The 27,435-nt window shown below is 36.0% G+C and overlaps 1 protein-coding gene across 1 annotated transcript in view; it reads right to left on the bottom strand.

Moving 5' to 3' along the window:
• Window positions 1–846: 846 nt before the first annotated feature.
• Window positions 847–27,435, bottom strand: part of Gyg (glycogenin 1) — a 153,231-nt gene continuing 126,642 nt past the window's right edge. The window contains exons 5-7 of the mRNA XM_090381883.1: window positions 23,163–23,289; window positions 17,412–17,592; window positions 847–2,461 (exon numbers count right to left, since the gene is read on the bottom strand). Coding sequence (XP_090238009.1) covers window positions 2,273–2,461; window positions 17,412–17,592; window positions 23,163–23,289 — 497 coding nt within the window. The 3' untranslated portion in view covers window positions 847–2,272. The remainder of the gene's footprint in view (window positions 2,462–17,411; window positions 17,593–23,162; window positions 23,290–27,435) is intronic.

The following is a 27,435-nucleotide window of genomic DNA, read 5'->3' as shown; positions in this document are numbered from 1 at the left end:
CACTCCAGCAAAAATTAGGCATCTGAGTATCCATCTATAGTGAATTAATCTGGCACACAACTCCATAAATGCTGTCTGTTTAGTATAAGTCAAAGCATGTACTGAATTAATGTAGCGCTTACTTTTTTCATATAGTTCACTAACATCTAAGCCTATAATTAAGTTTTTGCATCAGTGTTAGCCATTCCAGTCTCTTTGTATGGCTCCCCTCTTGATTTAAATTGCAGAAATATTTTACATAAAATTTCTGACATGAAGGATTATGATTAACAAACTGGTGTGATTAAAGGTTATCAAGTAAAAAATAAAATAATTGGAACAAAGTTTGTGGTTACATTTAATTATACTTTTCAGTATAATTAAATGTAACCACAAAAAGTTCAATTGTTTATAATTGCTTTAAACCTTGATAAAATTACTTCATCTTGTTACAGTCACATATTCCTTAGGGGAAAGAAAAACTTAAATCATTTTACTGGTTATTATTTACAAAAAAAATTTTCTTCAAAGATAGTGTTGACATGCTTAGTTTATTTTAAGGATTCCAATATAACTCAAAAATGTAAAAAACAAAACACATCCAAGGAACATTTTAGTGAAAAATCCAAAAGAATGGATTATACAAAATAAATTAAAAACTCACAATTTTCAAATTCTTTCATATATGGCACAAACTGAAGATGGCAACACTCAAAAGAATGACATTAGGTATATAACTGATCAACTATTTCTTGAAGTTTATAAAATGAATGTTCAAATCTTAATAGTAAGAGAAGAAAGAACAAAAAAAAAAAAAAAAAACCCACAAGGATCCATATTTTCCAAAATATAACAAAAAAACTCCCCCATTAATTATTCCCATGTTACACTTTGCATATGTTGAATTAAAATATAGAAAAGATAATTGCCATCCCATTTTATTAATCCCTGCGGTATTTTTTAAGGGGAGGAGGTAATAAATGTAAATCTAAAACATCACATTATCACACATACAGAGGTCTATACTTCAGTGAATAACCATATAAGAAAAATATTATAGACTAGATAAAATTACTCAACATATAAAAACTATAAAATAAGGTTGGTAGATAGGGGTGCTGTTTGTTTAAATGAATTAGAGTAATTTCGGATTTATTTATTTTTAAATATTCAAAGTTTAAACATTTAACCTTTCTATAAAATAAACTATTAGATTCATATGACTATAATTTTCAGGTTTCTGTAAAAGAATTATTTTAAAGAATTATTCTGTCCAAAACAAAATTACTACTTTTTAAAGTTTAATGAAAAATTAAAACTTCTGCACTTCTAAACAGTAACTTACTCAAGAACAGAAATTAGTCTCTCTATAATTATTGCTTGAAAAGGGATAGCAAAGTGTTTTATATATATATATATATAATATCCAAAAGGAGTTAATACTTTTTTTTGAGTGCAGCCATCCATGCTTTTAATTTTACATTCCACCTCAGTACATAAAAATAAGGCACTATAGAGCACATCCCACCTCAGTACATAAAAATAAGGCACCATAGAGCACCCTCTCTTCAAGGTGTCAATTATTCATCATTATCTTTATTTAATTATGCTGAAGAACCATCATAATTCTTATACATATTTATTGCACTTCACAAGATTACTTTTAAACCTTCAACCTTAGGTTCATTTCTTGACTGGACAAACGTACCTTCGATTTTATTGTAAAAATAAATAAATTGCTAGCCCACCAGGGTACTACGTTGTTGTACACAAAAATAATGACTTTGGCCAGCTTTCAAAGCTACAGGCATATTACAATCACTCTACTTCCTGCCACCTTAGGGAATAAATTTCAAGGTAGAGACTACTTCTATGAAGTAGGATAGATATTTCTGGTTTTAGTAAATTACAATAGCTGGAAACTATAAACACCCACCAGGGGGTTTTTTAGTGTCTTAATTTTAGAAATTAAAATGAGCAGAAATACACAAAGTCAATGACGGGAATAGAAAATATCTTCATGGAGCGTGAACTCTTTCATCCTCTTTCTTTCTTTCAATTTAACTCTTTCTTTCAATTTAAAAATTTTTGCTTGTTCAGAAAAATTCAGATGAAAGAAGTTTTTGACTTGCTAAAAAATAAGCACAGTGACGAAAAGCTCCATGTAAGTGCAAGTCTGTATTATTATTGAGCTCATAACCTTAAAACTTTATTGGCATAAAGTAGAGTGATTAAAATCAATCCAGATTTTAGACTTCTACAAAATTTTAAAACTGCACTAATTTTATTTTTTTTATTTCTTTCCAATTGCAGCTTCCAATTTCTGTTGTATATTACTGAAGGAATCAACTCCCATATAATCAACTTGTCCTCTTTCCCAAGCATACTGTCTGGCCTCTTGTGATGAATCTGATTCCTCATGGTGCTCTTCAGGTTCGAGGGACATATGTGACATTTTAGCCAATTCTCCTGCAAAACCAGCCTGAAAAACACACAAAAAAAACTCAAATGATGAAAAAAAAGTGAAGAACTAATTATATACTTTCAAGTATAAAATAAATGAATTTAAAATGTATAAACATGTTCATTATACAGACTATAAATGAATATAAACTACATTACTGAGAAATATTATATTAAAAAAAAAATTTTTTTTTTTTTTGCATTTTTTGACTGCCTATTTTATGAAATATTATTAAAAATTAACTCCATAAGGTGCTAAGCTAAAATTTCAATAAAAGAAATAAGTTTATACAGGTATAGCCTTTCTATATGCAGAGATAATTAATTTTTAAAGTTTTCCTTTTAGTAGTGCATGCAATTTACATTTTTACAGGTAGCAGTTTCCACGTCTTACTCAAAGACATGAAAATTGCAACTTTCAGAAAGGGGGCAGATAGCCGACATTTACACTAAATACAGATAAATATGTAAAAATGAAATGATACTGGTTACAGAGCAAATCAATTTATTTTTTCGGCAAAGTACAACATCCACTTCTTCATTGTCTGGTGAAACATTCCTCATTGGCAATATATTCTGCACTGCTATATATCAAAGAAAAGTGTTCATGTAGTTGAAGGATGGAATCTTGGGAAGCATCCTAGCATTATACATTTTGCAACTCTTCAGTCAAAGCTGCATCAGTTTTTGGCAGTTGCTGATGGGCATGGAGATGCTATTAGCATGCTCTATCAGAGAAATCTATGGATACAGCTTGATGTACAAAGGGGGTAGTAGTAGTAGTGGTATGTGATGCAAGAAAGCAAATGTATGAGCTTATGCAGCATCAGCCAAAAAAAAAAAAAAAAAAAAATATCACACCATTCCCTCCAAATGCCTATCCAGTTCCTCCTTAACCTTAAATTTATTCAACCTATCAACTTCCACAACGACAGATGGAAGTTTGTTCCAGCAATTAACCACCCGCTGGCTAAAGGCAAATTTCCGCACATCCAATCTACATCTGTCTTTTCTTAATTTGAATTTATGCCCCCTTAGGTTCGTAATCTGAACAAGTGGAAGGATCCCATCAGAATTCAGCGTGCTGAACCCATTCAAGGCCTAATACACCTCAATCAGATCACCGCGCAGGTGCCTAGTCTCCAGCCACTGCAATTTGCAGAACTTAAGCCTCTCTTGATAAGAGGATCCCTTCATTCCCCTCACTAAATCTTGTTGCCCTTCTCTGTACATGCTCAAGTAAATCTACATCCTTCCTAAAATGAGGCCTCCAGACCTGTATGCAGTACTCAAGGCGTGGCCTGACCATTGCCTTATACAGAGGGATAATCACCTCCTTTTCCCTGCTAGCAAAATTCCTATATATCATTGACAAAACCCCATGACCTGCCCTGGCAGCCTGTCTGCATTGCTCAGAAAACTTCATATCTGCCTGCAAAATTACTCCCAGGTCTTTTTCATTTTCTACCACCTTAAGTGTAGTACCACACAGTTGGTACGTTTCTCTGGGGTTACTTCTACCCATATGCAGTACTTTGCATTTGTCAAGGTTAAACTTCAGTTGCCACTTCTTAGCCCATCTGCCCAAATTATCTAGATCCTGTTGCAGTAGCACACTGCCATTACTGTCATTAACAACCCTGCCAACCTTTGTATCATCTGCAAACTTCGACACTAAGCCTGATATACCTTCATCAATATCATTGACAAATATAAAAAACAACAGTGGACCCAACACCGAACCCTGTGGAACTCCACTAATAATATTAGTCCAAGAAGAGCAGCACCCATTAATTACTACCCTCTGTCTTCTCCCACTTAACCATCCTTTTATCCTTTGTAGCAACTTACCCTTAATACCATTCTGCTCCAATTTGTACAATAGTCTTCCATGCGCAACAGTGTCAAAAGCTTTCCTGAAATCCAAATATATGATATCAAAATTATTTTTTGCATCCAGTTCCTTTGTAACCACATCATAATATCCTATCAAATTTGTCAGACAAGACTTTTCCTTAACAAACCCATGCTGTGTCTGAATTATTGCTACAGTCTTGTCTAGATGATCCTGCAATGCATCTTTAACCAGCGACTCCATTATTTTACCCGGAACAGAAGTTAAACTAACTGGTCTGTAATTATCCGTGTCACCCTTCGATCCCCCTTTGTGAATTGGGGATACATTTGCACATCTCCAGTCCGCCTCCTTTAATATAACTGAATAGATCCCATCCACCCCAGGTGCTTTTCTTACGTTTAACTTCAACAATTTCTCTTCCACTTTGCTCTCAATTATTACAAAATCATTAAGTATCCTGCTACAATTTGATAACCTTCTGCCATTTTCAAACCTCAATAATTCCTCACGTGTGAATGTAGATGCAAAATACTCATTCAGTTTGTTTGCTATCTGAGCAGGATCATCAACAGTCGAACCATCAATGTCAAGTGGACCAATCAGATTCATCCCCTTCCTTTTAGAGTTTATATAAGTAAAGAAATCCTTGCTGTTTTTCTTAGCATCTTTTGCCAAGGATTTCTCGTAATCTGCCTTCGCCTGCCTAACCTCCTTTGTAACTTGGTTACAGATCAACTTGTAGCTATCATAGGCTTCTCTGTCACATGTTAATTTGTATGCATCCCATGCATTTTTCTTCTCTATTAAGAGTCTCATTAGTTCATTTGACAACCATTTAGGCCTAAACCTTGAACAATATTTCTTAATAGGTATGAAACTTTTAGTAGCATCCACAATTAATTCCTTGAATGCTTTCCACTTAGAATTTACTGTTGGTAACATCATCAGTTGATTCCACTGTACAGAATTTAAAAACTGTCGGAGACCACTGTACTCGCCTTTACAGAAGCAAAAACCCTTTCCTTTACCCCTGATGGTAATTAAATCTTTAAGTAAATCCCACGTTAGTACACTGTGATCACTGCCACCTAGTGGTTCTTTTATCTGCAAATTCCTAATACATGAATGATCACTGCTGATAACCAGATCAAGAGTATTACTTTCTCTGGTTGCCTCTCAAACATGCTGCTGTAGAAAACAATCATCCCATAAATCCAAAACAGCCTTGCTAGTGTGCAAGTGACCAACCCAGAAGTTCCAGTCAATATCTGGGAAGTTAAAATCACCCATTATAAGACAATCTGATTTACTGGTCCATTCTAGTTCTCTGTACAATTGTTGATTGTATTCATCAGAGTCATTAGGTATATAACACACTCCTACTCTCAATTTTCCTTTCCCAATGCTTATGTCATACCAAACTGACTCAACATTGCATTGTCCACCCATGTCAACTGGATGCACTTCCTTAGATTTTGTGTTTCTTAACTAATAGCATAAGCCCCTCCTCCCTTTCTATCCTGTCTATCCATTCTCTACTCATTGTACTCACCAAATTTCAATTCTGCATTCCTTATACCTGTGACACCACGTGTCTGATATCCCAATATCTGCCTTTGATGTTTTGACCAGCACTTCAAATTCATCAAATTTATTTACTATACTCCTAGCAGTGGTGTACATGTAAGTATACATGTTCTTGCTCTTAGTTACCCTAACACAGCCCATGCATTTACTTCTTCCGTGATGACTCCTAGTAGTCCTTGAAATGCCCAGAACCTTGTTTTCCAGGCTGTTGCTCATTCCAATAGAAGCAGTGCAAGAACCACTTTCCCCTCTGCCAGTAGCTACTGTTAATCTATTAGTCTGTGTATCCCTCTCCAAGCTAGCAGTTTACCAACCCAACTAACATTGCCTCGAAAGCATCAGCAAATATTCTTGCATCCTTTCTATTGAAATGTATTCCATCTCTATAGAAGCAGTCTCTCCTGTTAACAAGCACAGACCATGCTGAGAAAAAAATTCTATCCCACGAGCCTTTCACAATCTCTCCAGAGTCTAATTGATTGACAAGGCTCTCATCATATACTCCCTCCTATTGTGTCTGGGCAGAATTGCAGACACTTTCAAATTCAATCATTGCAGACACTTTCAAATTCAATCATAACCTTTTCTTTCCCAACCTGTACTTTAGCTTTAGTAGAGGTAAATGATGAATGAAAGCAAGCTTATAACAGCATCACCCAAAAAAAAAAAAAAAAAAACCCCATTTCACCCATATATTTATTCTTCCTTGAAGTTATTTAAACTATCAACTTCCACGACAGATGGAGGTTTGCTTCAGCAATCACCTACCAGCTAAAGGCAAATTTCCGTACATCTATTTGACATCTATTCCGTACATCTTTTCTCAATCTTAGTTTATAACCCCCTCAGGTTTGTAATCTGAACAAGGGGAAGAATCCCATTAGCACTGAGTATGCTCAATCCATTCCATGGCCTTATACACCTCAATGAGGTCACCTCACAGGTGCCTGTCTGCACTGCTCAGAAAACTAGTCTCCAGATGCTAAAATTTGCAGAAACTTAAGCCTTTATTCATAAGAGCACCCCTTTGTGCCCCTCATGTCTTATTGTCCATCTCTACATCCTTCCTAAAATAAGGCTTCCACCAGTCCTCTACACAGTACTCAAGGTGCGACCTGACCATTGTGTTATACAAAGGGATAATCATCTCCTTATACTTGCTCTGGCTGCCTGTCGGCACTGCTCAGAAAACTTATTGGACTGCACAATTACCCCCAGGTCTCTTTCAATCTCCACTACCCTGAGTGTAACACCACATGGTTAGTAAATTCCTCTGGGGTTACTGCTACCCATATGCAGTACTTTGCATTTGTCAATGTTAAACTTCAGTTGCCACTTCTCAGCCCATCTGCCCAACTTTTCTAGATCCACTTGCAGTAGCATACTATCATTATTTTCATTAAAAACTCTGCCAACCTTTGAATTATCTGCAAATTTTGACATTAAGCTTGATATACCTTCATCAATATCATTGATAAATAGACAAAAGAACAATGGGCCCAACACTGAACCTTGGGAACACCACTAATAACATTAATCCACGAAGAGCACTATCCACTGATTACCACTCTGTCTTCTCCCACTCAACCATTCTTTTATTCATTGTAGCAACTTGCCCTTTATGCCATACTGCTCCAATTTGTGCAGCAGTCTTCCATGTGCAACAGTATCAAAAGCTTTCCTGAAATCCAAGTATATATCAAAATTAATTTTTGCATCCAGTTCCTTTGTGACCACATCATAATATCTAATCAAATTGGCCAAACAAGACTACCCCTTAACAGATCCATGCTGTCTCTGAATTATTACTGCAGTCTTGTCTAGATGATCCTGCAGTGCTTCTTTGTACAGTGACTCCATTATTTTCCCCGTAACAGAATTTAAACTAACATGTCTGTAATAACTCGTGTCACCCTTTGATCCCCCTTTGTGAATTGGAGATACATTTACACTTCACCAGTCTGTGGGAACCTCCTCTGAGTTCAATGATGCTCTCATAATCATGGCTAAACGTTTGCTTACTTCCTTTGCCATCTTCTTTAACATAACTGGGTAGATTTGGATAGGTGGTGCCTTTCTTATGTTAACTTCAACAATTTATCCTCCACTTTTCTGTCCGTTATTACAAAATCATTTAATTCTCTGTTAGAGTTTGATAAATTTCTGGCCTTACCATCCCTGAATAACTCGTGTGAATGTAAATGCAAAATTCTCATTCAGTTTGGCAGCTATCTGAGCAGGATCATCTACAGTGAAACCATTGATAAAAATCAAGTGGACCAATCTGATTCATCCCTTTGCTTTCAGAGAGTTTATATAAGTAAAGAATTTTTTGCTGTTTTTCTTTGCATTCTTTGCCAAAGATTCCTTACTCTGTCTTTGTTTGCCTAACCTCCTTTGTGACTGATTACAGACATCTACCACAGGCGTCTGTGTCGCCTGATAATTTATGTGCATCCCATGCATTTTACTTCTCTGCCATGAGTCTCATTAGTTCATCTGACATCCATTTGGGCCTAAACCTAGAACAGTATTTCTTAGTTGGCATGAAAAGCCTAGTAAGCTTCCAAGATTAATTCCCTGACTGCTTCCCATTTAAAATTTGCAAAATCTGATTCCACTGTAGTTGTCTTTACAAAATCAAAAACCTTTCCCTTTGCCCCTGATGGTAGTTTCATCTTAAAGTAAATCCCACATCAGTACACTGTGATCATTGTCACCTAGTGATTCCTTTAGGTGTAAATTCTTAATACAGTGGTACCTTGGATTGCGAGTAACTTGGTCTGTGAGTGTTTTGCAAGATGAGCAAAAATTTTTAATAAATTTTAACTTGATAAACGAGCAAGGTCTTGCAATACGAGTACAGTCAGTCCTCGTATAACACGTGTTTACACTACACGAATTCGATCATACACGATTTATAAATAGGGGAATGATATCTTATATAACACCAACCGAATTCGCTTATGCACGATTCACCTTTGTGTTTACAAGAAATGGCAGTCGAATGCGGAATCACCCCAACCGAACGCAACACGATAGGAATGAAGAGAAAATTCTGAAAATGTATTTATGTTTTTTATATCAGTTTAATGACAATGCAATGAGGATTTCCGTGAAATCCTCAAAAGGAGGCAAAAGCAAGTGTCATTGGATAGGTTCCTTGTTAAAGTCGCACAAAAAGAAAAAGTCAACAGATAGCAGCGATACCGTTAGTGACAGTGAAAGTCATTCTACCCAATAATTAATAAATTCGATTGTTTTTTGTATATTAAATTTAAATATTAAAAATATAAAAAGGCATGTATGTATTTTGTTTTAATCATTTTTACAGTATATGAGTATTTTTGAGTTTTGGAACAAATCATCTGGGTTTCCATTATTTCTTATGGGGAAATTCGCTTTGATATACGAGTGCTTTAGATTACGAGCACATTTCCGGAACGAATTAAGCTCGCAAACCAAGGTACCACTGTACATGTTGTTTGTTTGTTTGTTTGTTATCTGGTTTTTAGGAGCATTAGCAACTAAGGCCATATTGCTCCGTGAATATGTGGTGGTCATTCCCTGACCTTTTTGCATCCTCCATATTTGGTGGTGACGGGCTCGAACCCCGGTCTAATCAAGAAGCGCGTGCTACGCACTGCTGCTCCTTCCCACCTGGGCTACGGAGGCGCCTACCCACTGTACATGAATAATCACTGCTGATAATCAGATCAAGAGTATTACTACCTCTGGTTGCCTCTCGAACATGCTGTTGTAGAAAACAAACAATAAATCCATAAAAGCCTTGCTAGTGTGCAAGTGACCAATCCATGTGTTACAGTCAATATCTGGAAAGTTAAAATCCCCCATTATAAGACATTCTGATTTACTCACCCATTCTGTTTCTCTGTATAGTTGTTCATTGTACTCATCAAAGTCATTAGACCTATAACAAACTCCTACTCTCATTTTTGCTTTCCCGGTTTTTATGTCACAACAAACTGACTCAACATTGCATTGTCCATCTATGTTAATTGGATGCACTTTCTTGGATTTTATGTATTACTTAACCAACAGTATAACCCTTCCTCCCTTCCTATCCACACTGTATTACCCAAATTCCAATTCTGCATTAGTATTAGTAATGGCCGCATGGTGCAAGAAAGCCTATGGCTTATGCTGCACCAGCCAAAAAAAAAAAAAAAAAAAAAAAAAATCGGAACAAAACAATGATAAAAACAAAAAAAAAAATAAAAAAAATAAAATAATAATAATTAATAAATAAAAAAAAATAATAAAATAAAATATAAATAAAAAGGAAATTAAACCTATCATCCTATGCGCTTCCCTTACCCGAAAGTACTATCCAGATGACCTTTGAATTTCCCCAAACTGTCGGCCTCTACCACCCATGAAGGCAACTTATTCCAGTAATTTATAACTCGCTGGCTAAAATAAAACTTCCTGCAGTCCAATCTAAATATTTCCCCCCGTAACTTGAATTTATGTCCCCTAATTCTAGCATCATTTATAATCTTGAAAATTTTGTCCTCATTCATTTTACTGATGCCTCTCAGAGCCTTAAACACCTCAATCAAATCTCCTCTAAGGTGTCTAGTTTCCAAACTCTGCAACCCACATATTCAAAGTCTTTCTTCATAAGGACGCCCTTTTGCCGATCTCACCAGGCGAGTTACCCTTCTTTGCACCCTTTCAAGAAGCTCGATGTCTTTCTTTAGGTGCGGTCTCCATACTTGAACACAGTATTCCAAGTGTGGTCTAAACATAAGCCTTATATAATGGGATTATCATGTCCCTATCTCTACTTGCAAAAGTTCGATAGATCATCAATAGGACACACCATGGGCCTTCCTTGCAACCTGTTTACAATGCTCAGAGAATTTCATGTCTGACCGTATCGTAACACCCAAGTCCCTTTCCTCCAGTACTGAGTTTAGTTGAACTCCACCAAGTGAATAAGTTATTTTGGGATTACTCTTTGCCAGGTGTAATACCTTACACTTTGTTGGATTAAAGCATAGCTGCCATTTTTCTGACCATTCTTGAAGTCTATCACTCTCCAAAGAAGCTCAGCTTGACAGTGATCATTAACTACTCTACCAATTTTAACATCATCTGCAAATTTAGACATCGCCCTCTATCCCTTCATCAATGTCGTTTATGAAAATTAAAAACAACAGTGGTCCTAATACTGATCCTTGGGGAACCCCACTTCTTACATCAACCCAATCTGAGGAATAGCCATTTATCACAACCCTCTGCCTCCTGTCCTGAAGCCATCCTTCTATCCATCTAAGGATTTTCCCAGTGATTCCAACCTATTCCAGCTTATAAAGCAACCGCTCATGTGGGACTGAGTCAAAAGCTTTGCTGAAATCTAAATAAACAATGTCGAAATTATTCCCTAAATCCAGCTCGTGAGTGACCCTTTCGAAATAGCGAACCAGATTTGTTAAACATGATTTTCCCTTTACAAAATCATGCTGAGTATCCTTGAGAATTTCAATTCGATCCAAATGATCCTGAATTCCACCCTTGATCATTGCCTCCATGATTTTCCCTACTACTGAAGTCAGACTGACAGGTCGATAATTTCCAACTTCACTTTTAGAGCCACCCTTATGTATGGGAGTTACATTTGCACTTTTCCAATCCAAGGGAATCTCCCCAGAGTCTAGTGATGCTCGCATAATTAGCCTCAATGGTTCAATGCACTCGCTTGCCGCCTCTCTTAAGATTATAGGGTATATTCCATCAACTCCAGAAGCCTTACTGGTCTGTAGGCTCAAAAGTTTTTTCATTAAATAATCTTGCGAAATTTCAATATCATTAATTACATATTTTTTAACTTCGCTCCCACAATTTCTCATTGCCACAAAAGGCTTTTCATTTGTAAATATCGATGCAAAATAACTGTTGAGTTCATCTGCAACGGCAGCTGGTGTATTTATTACTATCCCCTTTCCCTTACGTAAAGGTCCGATCTGGTTTGTCCTGCTCTTCTTGGCATTTATATATGTGAAGAATTCTTTATCCCCCCTCTTTTCTCTGTTTGCTAGTGATTTCTCATAAACTGTCTTTGCCTGTCGAACCTTTTCTGTGGCTCTATTACAGATCACCTTGTAGCTGTTATAGGCTTCAGTACTTTTTATTGCTCTGTAACCTTTCCATGCCACCTTTTTCTGCTCAAGTAATGTGGCAACTTCACTATTCATCCAACTTGGAACCCTTCTCGTGGAGTATTTTTTTAATGGTATATACGCATTCAAGGCATCTGTGATTAATGTTTTAAAAGCGTACCACAGTTCAATTGTATTCATTCTCAGCGCGATATCTACCCAGTTAATAGAGGCCATGTAGTACCTTAAGGCATCGTAATTTCCTTATATCCGTATGACAAAACGTCTCTGATATACCAACAATATCAGTCTTTGATGTCTTGACCAGCACTTCAAATTTATTTACTATACTCCTAGCATTGGTGTACATGCAAGTATACATGCACCTGTTCTTACTCTTAGTTACTGTAACACAGCTCATGTATCTACTGGTTTCATGACTCCCAGCAGTTCGCTTTCCAGGCTGTTTTCCTACTCTTAATGTCATTAATGCCAACATGTACAAGTGATCTTGGGCAGAGGAAGTAGGGTTCCATCCCTACAAGTTTTGCCTGGCAAAACAGGCAAATCAGCTGTGAATACACACGTATTCAAATAGAATATACTTGACAATGATCACACTGAACTGTATGAATTTAGCACATTATGACCAAGGTAGTCTATGCGCTAAGGAATCCCCCAAAACAAAACTACTAAAGGCTGTTTCTTACGCACGCACGCACGCACGCCATAAGGAACAGTAAAATTTATTATGACAAAATGTCAGCAAGACATTTTAATGTTGTTATAACAGACAAACTGCAACAAATTTTGATCTGAATTATTATGATAATTCATAAAAATGAATATAAATATAATAAAAACCAAGGAAACTTGCCTTAATAAGGCATGTGATCTCTTGAGGGTGGCAATATAGGCATGGCACTAACTGCTCATACTGAAAAATACTTTTTAGTTTAACTTAGGTTTAGTTTAGCTTAGCTTAACTTATTCCTATTCTTGAACAACACTGAGGCAAGTGAGGTTTCCTATCATCCCTTTCATTCAACTGAGGAATGGAAATCTCACTGGTCATTCCATCCAAGCAGTATTCTCCCTCTGGAGGTTCAGTAGGAGAGCTCCATAAGTACATGTATTATTGACCATGAAGATGAAGTCTGGACTGCAAAAGGGCAAACACAAAGGAACACATCTCAATAATATATAGCAAGGAGAATTCTTTTTAGGAACTCTACAAAGAACTCTCCTGGCTATATATTATCAAGAACAAAGAACTATGGAATCACTGTCAGTAAGCCACTGACAGTGATTCCACACCAAACTATTAAACCACCACTCCAAATATAGTCAAATCTCATTAATACAAAGTTCAAGGGACCTAAATTTTCACAGTTTGTAATAACGAGGTCCCTCAAAAGTGTCATTTTTACTGCTTTTTTTTTTTTGGTACGTATTGTATATCTAAGAATAATAATAAAAATATCAAAAATAAATTAATTTAAATTAATAAAATAAAATAAACAAAAGCCTTGTCTAACAATACAGTAATAGGAATAACACATTTTTTAAAGATTTTATTTTTATGATAAACTAAGAAAAAAGCAATTAATGGAAATGAAAATATTGTACAGTACACACACACACACACACACACACACACACACACACACACACACACACACACACACACACACACACACACACACACACACACGCAATATTCTAGTATCACAGTAAAAAGAAAGAAAGAATCCAATGTTGTTTGCACAGTTTTCATCCTATATGCATTTTTAACCACAGCATAGACATTATGAAATGCAATAGTTGTTTCTTTCTCAACATTACTGCAGGCCAACACATTCTCTATTATGTTCAATGCATTTTGGGTATCTTTTTATAGATAGCAGTGTGTGCATTTTCTTCACTTTCACTGGTAACAAAAACAATTTTTTTTGGTGTTCAGCAGCTCTTCTGGTGTTGGTGTTGCAGTGGTAGCAACTTCATCATCCACCTTCACAAACTCTTCAAATTCGCCATCAAAATCCATATGCTCCTTCAAATTCCTCCATTCCTCAATGTTGCTATCAACATTCATCCACTGGACCATGTTTTTCAATGATATTCTCTCCAAAGCCACTCTTTCTGAAGCAGTCGATTATTACAATTGATGCAATATTGCTTGGGACAGTATTGATGCAATAAAGTCCCAAGCAATAACAAGATTACGGATAGCATCCAAGACATTCCAATTTGGCTGCAAATTGTTCCCTCCTTCTATGTTGCGGATCAAGCACCTTATCAGGTGGGCTCTGTATGCTCTCTTGAGGTTATAAATAATGCCTTGAACCACTAAACTGGTGGTATTGGGGGTTAAAACAACAGCTGTATATTTGTCAACTTAAGTGTCTTGGCAGAATGTGCTGTACAATGATCTAGAATCATCAAAATGTTCCTTTTTTCTGAAGCCATTCTTCTGTCCACTTTTGATAACCAAGACTCAAAAATTTTGACTGTAAGCCAAGCACTTCTATTGGCCTCATAATCACAGGGAAGTTGGTTAACTACTTTAAAACATCTTGGCTCGGAAAACTTACAAATCACAAGTGGTCATAGTTTTGTACTGCCCATCTGAATTGCAGCATTACAGAACAATGAGTCTTTGTTTACTAAATTTTCCACAACAACAAGACTCTCCTCGAACAGGAAATGTTTTGTTAGGCAGCAAATTATAAAATAAATCTGTCTCGTCAAGGTTAAAAATATCCTTTGCCTCATATTTTTCAAGAATGGACCGTACAGAACACAACCAGTCTGTAGCCTTTTCTTTGTCGACAATCCAGACTCACCACAAACAATTCGCGAAACCAAGTTATTTCTGTCTTTAAATCTTTGGAGCCAGCCACTGCTTCATTTGAAGTCGCTAATTCCATGTTGCTGAGCTAGTTAATTTGCCTTTTCTTGCAAAATCGGACCTGATATTTCCAAATTAGATGCAGGCATTTGTTGGTACCAATCAAAGTTCTGTTTCAAGCTCCTCGTGTTTTGCACCACGAATTTGTTTCCTGTTTTTCATTGCTGCTCCAGTGTCACGCACTTCAAGTCTTTTTTGGATTTTCAGTATTGTAGATAAAGTAGGTAAAGGGATGTTGTATTCCTTTGCAATGTCCGTTTTGCTTCTTTCCATCCTATCAACTTCTTGTATAATTTTTAGTTTAATTTCCAGGCTTAATTCCGTCTGTTTACGTTTTGTCGCCATAACACTACTAGATAAGATTTAATGTAAACAAATTTTAAATTAATTTAAAGACAAGTTCCAAACAAGGCATGAACTCAGATAAAATCGCACAAAAAGTAGATTGCTGTATACAGTACCAAAAGACTATGAACTGGCATAACAATTGCAACTGACCCCATGGAAAGTGAGAGAGTGCACGTAAACAACTTAGAAAAACTTTTTATTCTTTTGTTAATTTAACAACTCATCCTTCAGAAAGATGTTTTTCAGAGGGCACTTAATGTTGTAGCTACCATAAACTGCTTTTGTTTACACAAAACTAATTTCTAACAAGCCAGTGCCATCCTTTGGGAAGTGGGGAGCCAGGTGGCTGGAGGCAATAATCAGACAGCTCTGCCAAGATTTGTATTAAACATATAAAATGACAATATTTATTTCTCATATGTTAAAAAGATCTTTGTAATACCTATTAACCGAATTTTTTAATAAACGAATATATTTACATAGAAAAACCTATCCTTTTGCAGGGGAATAATATGTGCTTCATATAAACAAGTATTTGTATAAAACGAGTGGTAACTAGGTAGCTTTGTATATTAATGAGATTTTATTGTATGTCTCTTTTCATGAGGTATATGGAACAGAATTTAGTTCTCTGTTCCCACAAGATGAAAGTGCATAGAGAATCTGATTGAAGACAACATCGACTCAACAGTGAAGATGCACCAAGATTCACTGCTCCACGGTTTAGCTGGCATGCTGTCAGCACCATTTCAAAAAAGGCTCTTATTATGAATACTGGAATGGTTACATGATGTAAAGATAAGGCTTTTTCTGCATCTGCTAAAAACAAAAATCCACTAACTCATACTTTGGCAAAAGTAATTATCCAATTCTCTTTTGGACTTTATCAAATTCTTTGCCCTTAAATCACTTTGGCACATAAAAATCTATACCAATAACCTACAACATGCTGCCTAATAGTATATCTCAAAAAATTCTTTCTCCTAAAACTTCCTAAGATTTTATATTTGTCTCTCCTGGTTCTCATTTCTTCTACATGAAAATATACTTCCCTCATTAATTTTACAGATCCCTTCAGGACCTTATATATTCCAAAGTTGACTTCACTATCATCTTATACAGAGGGACAATGACAACCCTTGCCCAACTTACGAAGAGGTCCTACAAATCACATAAAATATCCTAAAGAACTGCTTTTGCCCCTAGCAGACATACCCTGGTCCTATTTCATCTATCCTTTTTACACAATATATTCCCCGTCTCCCTGACAATAGAGTCACCAACAATAACTAACTCCTGTAGGACCAGCACATTCTACCTTGGAGATTGCCGCTGTGTTGCCTGATGCCCAGGAGTGAGCTATGGTGTTGAGTTGGGCAGCTGAGAGCTTGACGGGCCCTCATATTAATTTCTTTGAGGGCATCTATTCTACACCTCAAGCTCTCATAAACACCCATTAGAATGCTGAGTTGATGCCTAATTTCTAGACATTCTCTGCACCTGGCTAGATCATGTTCTGTTCCAGAGAGTTCGGCAAACATTTCACAAGTTGCACATTTTTTTAGGCTGTGATGTGTTGGAGAATCGGCCCCCTCAGTTCTCCCCCGAGACAACACTCCTGCCACTTTGTGCCCGTTGCTTTGCTGCTCTAGTCTGGGGCATGATATTTTAAATTAATATGATCAATAAATTTAATTAATTAATTGTCAATGCTACACTATCTAATAGAATCAATCCTAAACGCAGTGATGTGTATTACACTATATATTTTTATTAGAGCTACCTAGTTACCACAATTAAAAATTTGAACTCCCCACCCTCTATACAAAAACAGTGGCTGCAAGAGTTGAACGAAACAACGGTTTTACGTATATTAAGTAGTAATCTACAAAAACTTATATCTAAATTAAAAATAAAAATAAGCAGCATAACTAGAACTATAAGGCTATGTATAAAGTACAATATAAAATAACAATTAGGTAAATAAAACGGCAAACACATCACTTTTTTGGAGCCTGTAATTCACAGCTGTAATTTTTAAAGAGAGTCAGCGTCCTCTCAATGTTGCCAATACTAATGCTAATCATGATGAAAACAATACACCATACTGAATCATATGCAACATATCAATAATACTTACACATTCTGTAGGCAAAGATGGTTGTATACGTTCTGTTAAAATGTTCCACCAAAGCTGTAAATGTTCCTGTGCATGAACACTGTCCCCATGAGGCTCAACACATCTTGTTAAGCTATTGTAATGATGCATCCATGGCTTGATAGCACCAAGAAAATGTACAATTTTTACCATATGACCAAACCTAAATAAAGATTTTTAGAGAAATGAAAAGGAATCTACAGTAATGGTATTTTATGAAGATATGATCACTTTTATCACATAAATATCTTTATTGTAAACTACTGTAAATACTGGCAAGATTAAAATAAATTTATTAAACTACTGAAAATAAGTATAAAAAATAAATGCAGAGCATATACAATGGATTAAAATATAAAATGGATAAATGACATCAACAGCAAATCTTCAGATGCTGACTGCCTTTGTTGATTGGAGAAAGAAAGAAAGAAAGAAAGAAAGAAATGGGTATAAAGGTCTTCGCAGTTGTAAAACGATAATTCATATGATTGGGAGTTTGTATGGAGCATGTGCACACATAAAATAACGGAGGAAAAGGAAAAAAATGGAATAACAAAGTGATAAAACAACAAAAACAGGAGGCAAATGGCATGTTTTTGGGAGCACAGTCACATGTTGGGATGGCTAATACCACAGAAACAAGATAATCACTGGTCCTACCACAGTAAGGCTTACTCCAAAGAATAGTGAATGCAAATTCCTTGTTCATGGTTAATGGTATTGATTCTTATTACTAAATGAAATGCCTCCAGCCAGCATTTGTGATGAAAGTTATGTGAAACATTTACAATTTGCACATCACCCACTGGTATTCATACTGACTGTGGGAGCAATGTTTGGTGTGAAAGTGGTTCAGTGACTAACAAAAAAAAAAAAAAAAAAAAAAAAACCCATATCATTTGATTTTCTACATGCTACTTTTTTTTTTTTTAAATGGCACAACGGCTTTTTTGGCCATATATAGTCGGACCTCTCTTTAACAAACTTCCATATAGCAAACTTTTTTGATTTCCCCTTAGTCATCACATTGAAAATAGTTTGCCTATAATGAAGAAAATTTCCGTATAATGAACTGATTTAGAGACACCTGGGTATGCACTGTTCGCACCTCTAGCCTTTAGGCAATAAAGCTGATACTGTAGAAAGCACGAATTAAGAGCTAAAAGGATTAAGCATTAATCCCTTTAGCTTTTAATAGTTAAAGGGTTTAATTCCACAAATTAAGAGCTAAAACATTTTACAATTTAATGGTGCCTGTAAAACCCTGGAAACTGGCCAACCAAAGTGCGGGATAGAAAAAGATGGAAGTTTGGAAGAGGCTTTTGCCCAACAGTGGGTCAGCAATGGCTAAAAGAAGCAAAACCTATACAACTTATACACTACTATGCCAAGAAGTGTTGCTGGTCAACCTATTTTCTACTGTAAGCATCCTATTAGAGAATTAGGAGAGAGTGATTTGATTTTCCTTTATCTTGTAAATTCATCTGCTGTTTCGAAGAAATGAGTCATCCACACTTTCACCAGTCTCTGTTTACATGGTAGCTACACATGGTCTCTAATTTCAGCTTTGTTTTAATTGCTGTGCAAGTAACCTTACAGTGTCTAAGAGGAAATCCTTGAGTGTAGTGTGAAAAAGTGGAAATCCTTAATAATGTAGATAGCGGCGATAAAAAAAAAAAAAAAAAAACGCTTTAAAATTTGATGTCCCTGCCAGCAGTATGTCCACCATTCTGAGAAAACCTGTTTCGATTCTCAAACTGTTTGAGGAAATGTGACCTAGTCACTAGCATGCGAAATTATGCCTTTGGGAAGATGTAGATGAGGCAGTTTTTAAGTGGATGAAGCTGATTCGAGACCAAAACATGTCAATATCAGTGCTATAAATAAAAGAAAAGGCTATGGAGTACACATTAATTCTTTCTTTGAATGCTTCCCACTTAAATTCTAAGTGGGAAGCATTCAAAGAATTAATCGTGGAAGCTACTAGACTTTATATACCGATTAAGAAATATCGTTCAAGGTTTAGGCCTAAATGGTTATCAAATGAACTAATGAGACTCGTGACAGAGAAGAAAAATGCATGGGATGCATATAAATTATCAGGTGACGCAGAAGCCTGTGGCAGATATAAGCTAGTCTGTAATCAGGTCACAAAGGAGGTTCGGCAGGCGAAGGCGGATTACGAGAAATCTTTGGCAAAAGATGCTAAGAAAAACAGCAAGGATTTCTTTACTTATATAAACTCTAAAAGGAAGGGGATGAATATGATTGGTCCACTTGACATCGATGGTTCGACTGTTGATGATCCTGCTCAGATAGCAAACAAACTGAATGAGTATTTTGCATCTACATTCACACATGAGGAATTATTACAATTTGAAAATGGAAGAAGGTTATCAAATTGTAGCAGTGTGCTTAATGATTTTGTAATAATTGAGAGCAAAGTGGAGGAGAAACTGTTGAAGTTAAACACAAGAAAGGCACCTGGGGTGGATGGGATCTATCCAGTTATTTTAAAGGAGGCGGCAAAGCAACTAAGCAAACCCTTAGCCATAATTATGAGAGCATCCTTGGACTCAGGGGAGGTTCCCACGGACTGGAGATGTGCAAATGTGTCCCCAGTTCACAAAGGTGGATCGAAGGGTGACACGAGTAATTACAGACCAGTTAGTTTAACTTCTGTTCCGGGTAAAATAATGGAGTCGCTGGTTAAAGATGCATTGCAGGATCATCTAGACAAGACTGCAGCAATAATTCAAACACAGCATGGGTTTGTTAAGGGAAAGTCTTGTCTGACAAATTTGATTGGTTATTATGATGTGGTCACAAAGGAACTGGATGCAAAAAATAATTTTGATATCATATACTTGGATTTCAGGAAAGCTTTTGACACTGTTGCGCATGGAAGACTACTGTACAAATTGGAGCAGAATGGTATTAAGGGTAAGTTGCTACAATGGATAAAAGGATGGTTAAGTGGGAGAAGACAGAGGGTGGTAATCAATGCGTGCTGCTCTTCGTGGACTAATGTTATTAGTGGAGTCCCACAGGGTTCGGTGTTGGGTCCACTGTTGTTTTGTGTATTTATCAATGATATTGATGAAGGTATATCAGGCTTAATGTCGAAGTTTGCAGATGACACAAAGGTTGGCAGGGTTGTTAATGACAGTAATGGCAGTGTGCTACTGCAACAGGATCTAGATAATTTGGGCAGATGGGCTAAGAAGTGGCAACTGAAGTTCAACCTTGACAAATGCAAAGTACTGCATATGGGTAGAAGTAACCCCAGAGAAACGTACCAACTGTGTGGTACTACACGTAAGGTGGTAGAAAATGAAAAAGACCTGGGAGTAATTGTGCAGTCAGATATGAAGTTTTCTGAGCAGTGCAGACAGGCTGCTAGGGCGGGTCATGGGGTTTTGTCATTGATATATAGGAATTTTGCTAGCAGCGAAAAGGAGGCGATTGTCCCTCTGTATAAGGCAATGGTCAGGCCACGCCTTGAGTACTGCGTACAGGTCTGGAGGCCTCATTTTAGAAAGGATGTAGATTTGCTTGAGCGTGTACAGAGAAGAGCAACACGATTGGTGAGGGGAATGAAGGGATTCTCTTACCAAGAGAGGCTTAAGTTCTGCAAATTGGTGGCTGGAGACTAGGCACCTGCGCGGTGATCTGATTGAGGTCTATAAGGCCTTGAATGGGTTGAGCACGCTGATTTCTGATGGGATCCTTCCACTTGTTCAGATTACCAACCTACGGGGACATAAGTTCAAATTAAGAAAGGACAGATGTAGAATAGATGTGCGGAAATTTGCCTTTAGCCAGCGGGTGGTTAATTGCTGGAACAAACTTCCATCTGTCGTTGTGGAAGTTGATAAGTTAAATAAATTTAAGGAGGAACTGGACAGGCATTTGGAGGGAATGGTGTGATTTTTTTTTTTTTTTTTTTGGCTGATGCTGCATAAGCTCCTACACTTGCTTTCTTGCATCATGTGCCACTACTACTACTACATCTTTCCTGGGGTACAAAAGATTTCAAGCCAGTTCTGGTAGGCTGGACAAATTTAAAGAGCATCATGGCTTACTTGAAAAAGTTATTTCTGATGAAAGTGGAGTTGCAATCGAAGAAGACTATAACCATCGGAAAGAAAGAGTTTTGAAAAAAAATTTTCAAAACTGTGGTGAGCAGGATTTTAAATTTCAATAGAAATGTGACAAAAGAAAACAGAAAAATCGCATTGACTGTCGACAACTGCCCTGCCCAACCTCACTCGGTAATTTCGAAACTTACAAGTGCGAAGCTTGTTTTCTTTCTTCTAAATAATTCATCTTAACTGCAAGCCGAAGGACCAAGGCATTATCAAGAATTTGAAATTGCACTACTGAAGGCACATACTGAAAAAAATTATACTGAGAATAGAAACCAACCAACCTACAGATTCTGTTATAGATTTGTGGATGTGCATATCAGAGTTAGCGAAAGTGTGCAGTCAAGATGTGAGAAACAACGATTAAGAATTGTTTCGAAAAGCAGGTTTTGCTAAAATGCTAATTAACAGAGATGAGTGAGATGAACTACTAGAAGACATTGAGCAATTTTAGGAAGAGTTCCAAGTGAGGTTTGATCAGTGGAGAAATTGTTCTTGACAAATTTTTATGAGTTGATAATGATGTCATAGTAGCTGAATATCTGAGTAAAGCCAATATCAACAATAGTGACACTAGTTACAATATTGACGATGAGTTGGGTGAAAATGAGGCAATATTAAACCTTCAATACAAATGTTGGCAGCATTTTAAAAACTTTGCATCGAGGCCTTCAGTGGGAAGAAAATGTAACAGAAAATATCTGAGTGTTTAAAGTTTAAACAAATGCAAACATTTTTATGAACGACGTACAGTAGAATCCAGTGTACAACAAAGAATAACCAAATATTTTACGACATAAGTTGATGAAATTTACCGGTAAAAGTAATTTGCCGTAACGGCATTTGTATTGTTGCTCACTCAGTAAACAATACAGTGGGTGTTATTGGTCAGGAATAGAAATTGAATCCCATGGGAGCCTGAATAGCCCCCCCAAAGTGGAGGGGATAACCCGACCTTTTTTTCTTTAGAATCACTGGTGGACTAGTGGATAAATTGTTTATTAAGAGAAAAAAAAAAAAAAAAAAAAAAGGTAAAGGAAGCCCACACGAGAAGCACGGCAAACTTCCAAAAGGTTTACCGGTGAAACTACATTACGAAAATTTTTTAAGATGCCAGAAATTCCAATATGACTCTGTTTGTGATCAAATTAGTGATTCTAAATAAAAAAGGTCAGGTTACTCCAGACCGATAACACCCACCGAGCAACAATACAAATGCCGTTACAGCAAAGTACTTTTACTGGTAAATTTCATCAAACTTTTGTGTGCTTCTCGTGCAGGCTTTCTTTACCTTGGCCAATTTATTCATTCCCACTTCTTTCTCATCTTTTACTATATTTCTGAATTTACAGTATTTTTCATTCTTGAAAAGGTCATATTTCTTTATAATAACATTTCTGTATAACAAATTTTTTCAAGGGAATGATCAATTTCGTTATATAGGAGGTCCGATTGTATATATGTCAACATTTATTCTGAAGAAAAAAAAAAAAAGTGATATATCAAAATATTCATCATAAATATCTTAAATGTTTATAAAGGTCATATTACACAACTCTTGAGAGAACACCAAGTAATTACTTACTGTTTATATGCAGGTGCATAACTATAGCTAACACTTGGATTCATATTATAAATGAAGGACAAATGCCTCGCAATGTCTTTTGTTGCCCAATCACTAAAATACATGTTCAGAAGTCCTTGGTCACCACCTGTGAAAGAGAGAGAGAGAGAGAGAGAGAGAGAGAGAGTAAAATAGCTTATAATTTTGATGATTGCTGTTACAATATTAGATCTATATTAGGAAACTAAAATATCTAGTTAGAAGACCAAATTTTTAATATTTTACATGGGCATTAATGACATCAATTAATTAATCTGGCAATGGTGGCACCACCACTTGTAACACTGGAAAACTTATTTTTTTAAATTCTGCTTGCACAATGTCGATATTTCATCTTTTCTTAACAGACTGAAATACTTGTATATCTAACTCCTTAAGTTTTAATAAATTAATTCTGCTGAAAATTACAAAAAAAAAAAAAAAAATTTTTTTAGATATAAAATAGATATAAAAAAAATAGATATTTAGATATAAAAATCATCAATCTCTTAAGTTTCTTCTATTTTTCAGTTTCAAAGACAACTTCAACAAATTTCAAACATGTACATATTTCTATATATATATATATATATATATATTTCTATATATAATTATAATTATTGATAAAAGTAAAGAAAGTTAAAACGAAAGTAACTGTAACTAATATGTAAATAATATTTATGAGTCAATGCAGTTGCAAGCAATCATGCAATGCACCCATAATGTCTATAGGTGTTAGGTCTTAGGTCCCTGATGGTATTATTGTTGGATTTATTTTCTTTATATTATCCGTAATATTATTTCTATATATATATATAAGCGTCTAACATGGTATGGACAGGTAAAACGGATGCAAGAAAACAGATATCCAAAGGCTATCCTGGAATGGATACCTCCTGGAAGAAGGAGAAGAGGAAGGCCTAGGAGGACATTGATAGATGGAGTACGGGAGTGCATGACAGCCCGAGGCTTAACCGACCAAGACACACCTTGAACCGCACTTTATGGCGGGAAAAAATTCCTAACAAGAAATAACTTGTAGGCTGAAGAAACCCATTGTAAATGGAAACACTTCTCTTGAAGAAGAAGACATATCTCTGCTTATTATGTATATAAATATTATTAAAAAATATATATGTATTCAATATCAGTTACTTCTGTTTACAGGCTTATCTCAATTTATTTAAATTCTGTGTATTTCACAGTGAAAAACTTGAAATTACATATGTTTTTTTGCAGAGCAGTGCCATCTTGAGCACATGTTGGGTTTCATGCTCCCATACTTGCTATGCGAAAATAAATCCACAAGGTGTAATAAACTACGAATTTGAGATTCACCACAGAACTGTCACTGTATATACACAGCATTTTGTTTGTAGTAGTGAACTACAACAGTAGTGTAAAAGGCATTGATTTAATTGCATCTCATATTGCACTACCGCGAATAAGTAATGCTTTACCAATGGAGAGGCTATTGTTACTTATTCTTGGAGGAGACCACCACTCAGGTGGCACCGTTTCAAGGCTTATCTTCAGTGGGCGGTGGTTTCCTCTGAAAATAAGTAACAATAGCCTTCTCCAATGGTGGGGAGCTACTTATTCAAGGTAATGCAATATCAGATACAATTAATTTAATGCCTTTTATACTACTGTTGTAGTTCACTACTACAAACAAAATACTGTTTACATACACTGGCAGTTCTGTAGTGAATTTCAAATTTGTAGTTTATTACGCCTTGTGCATTTATTTTTCTAGTACTATTATTATGTACACCATTTGGCATCTCTCATATTGTGGAATTATACTTCACAACTGGGTTGGCATGACTGCAACACCTGGGTACCTACTCACCCACTGAAGATAGGCCAATAAGCCTTGAAACGGTGTTGTCTGGGTGGTGGTGGTGGTATCCTCCGAGAATTAGTAACAACAGTCTTCCCCATTGGTGAAGCGTTACTTATTCAAGGTAGTGCAATATCATGGTAACTTGTTGTGATGGTAGTCACAATATGAGATACAATTAAATCGATGCCTCTCACACTACTGTTGTTATTGTTATTTGGTTTTTAGGAGCATTAGCAACTAAGGCCATATTGTTCTGGGATATGCGGTGGTCATTCCCTGACCTTTCCGCATCCTCCGTATTTGGTGGTGACGGGCTCGAACCCCGGTCTAATCAAGAAGCGTGTGCTACGCACTGCTGCTCCTTCCCACCTGGCTACGGAGGCGCCCACTACTGTTGTAGTGTCACTACTACAAACAAAATATTGTGTGTATGCACTGGCAGTTCTGTACTGCTATGTGAAAATAATAACTCTTTCAAAAACAACTGCAGTAAGACAATGGAGTGGAAAAACAAGTAATCTAAAACTATAAACAAACAGCATTTGCACTTGTCTGACACCATCAGACTCATCAAGCAGAAGCCAAATAGATGCAAATATGGCACTTGAACATCTGACAGGTTCTTGCATGTAATTTGTGTGTGTGTTAGTTAGAGAGAGAGAGAGAGAGAGAGAGAGAGAGAGAGAGAGAGAGAGAGAGAGAGATTTAGAAATTATTGCAGTAAAAGTCTGACTATACCTAGAAAGATGGAAAAAAACATCAGATTTTTAATCATTGATTAACAATTAATGTGGGAACATTACATTCAAGGGGCACCTGTCAGATACCCTCGGTAGATGTCGGAAACATTTTGCCACAGAGACATACAGATGCAGAATTTGAACATGATGAGTACAATGTGAACAGAAGTGGGGGGGCATTATGCTCGTTGTTAAGAAACACACAGAATCCAAGGAGTGAACCCACAATGAGCATGGACAGCATAATGTTTAGTCAGTTTGGTGTGGCACTGGGAAAACAAAGATGAGAGATGGAGCACGTTACAGGCCAAATGACTGTGACAAGAATAATGAACAATTATGGAATCGGCCAGTAAATCAGAATATCTTATAAATGGGGGATTTTAAATTTACAGTTATTGACTGGAACTTGTGGACTGGTCACTCACGCAGTAGCAGAGACTTACTGGATGTATTGGATAACTGTTTTCTGTACCAGCATATTAAAGGTAACAAAAAGAATCATTAGGTAGCAGTGTTCAAAATATACTGACATGTAATTTAGCTAAAGCTAAAACTACTATACAGGGTAAAGAGAAGAGAAGGGATTTTGCTTTTATAGTGACTAAAATGACTGGGATTCTGCTGATGAGGTTAGTGGGAGCCAGAAGTGTTCAAAGCCGCTAACCCGACTTTTTTTATTTATTGATTTGAAAAATTGTTTTCGTATAACTTTTGATTTAAATTTAGTAGTATAGTAATTTTTTGCGATTATCTGATTAATTTGGTGCATTTATTCTTTACTCGGCCTTGTAATTGCATAGAAAACCATTTCTGCCACATTGAATCGACAGTAGCATTCGATTCTTCCGTATTATTTTCGTATCGATATGGCAGATACTGGAAATTTCCGTGTAACTTGTAACAGTGTAATCAGTATCAGCAGAGGATTATAAATTATACCACTACTTATGTGTTTTAATAATTTAACTTGTCATGTATATCATAGCATATCACAGTAATATTCGTAGCGTTTTTAGAATCTGTGATTTGGCATAGATAGCTAGTTAGTGTGAGAGTTCGAACCACGTGGGTGGCAATAGATAGTTAAATTTATTATCTATTATAACTACTTAGATTTTCATATGTAATTTTTTAACTTAATACATAACTTAACTTGTTAGGAGATACGAAATTCATATAACGTAACTCGGTAGGTGATAAAACTCGATACTGAAAAAAAAAAAAAAAAAAAAAATATATATATATATATATATATATATATATATATATAGTTATTATAATAAAAGTATAATATGTACTATTATAGATACTGAATATGTGTATACACATAATCAGTATACTGCGGGCCATTAGGCCAAAATGGCCTACAGTATACCATTATGTTTATACATATATTCAGTATCTATAATAGTACATATTATACTTTTACTATAATAACTAGATTACAGACTGATGTAATGTTCAATCTACTATTGATGGCATTAATCTGATCAGGAAAAAAAACCAACTTTTACATTTATCCCTTTATATATATATAGAGTTATGACTGCATTGGGATATAAGTTTAGGGCTATATTTTTAATTGTATTGAAATTGAATCGAATTTATGCCTCAGATCAGAGCAGCAAAGCAAAAGGCGGAAGCTAGTGGGAGTGCTGTGGCTCAG

Source organism: Mastigoproctus giganteus, chromosome 9 (assembly GCF_048544385.1).
Source record: "Mastigoproctus giganteus isolate SK-2022 chromosome 9, ASM4854438v1, whole genome shotgun sequence".
Classification (NCBI taxonomy): Eukaryota; Metazoa; Arthropoda; class Arachnida; order Uropygi; family Thelyphonidae; genus Mastigoproctus; species Mastigoproctus giganteus.
Note: the sequence above shows the minus strand (reverse complement) of the source record. Positions and strands in the feature narration are given on the sequence as shown.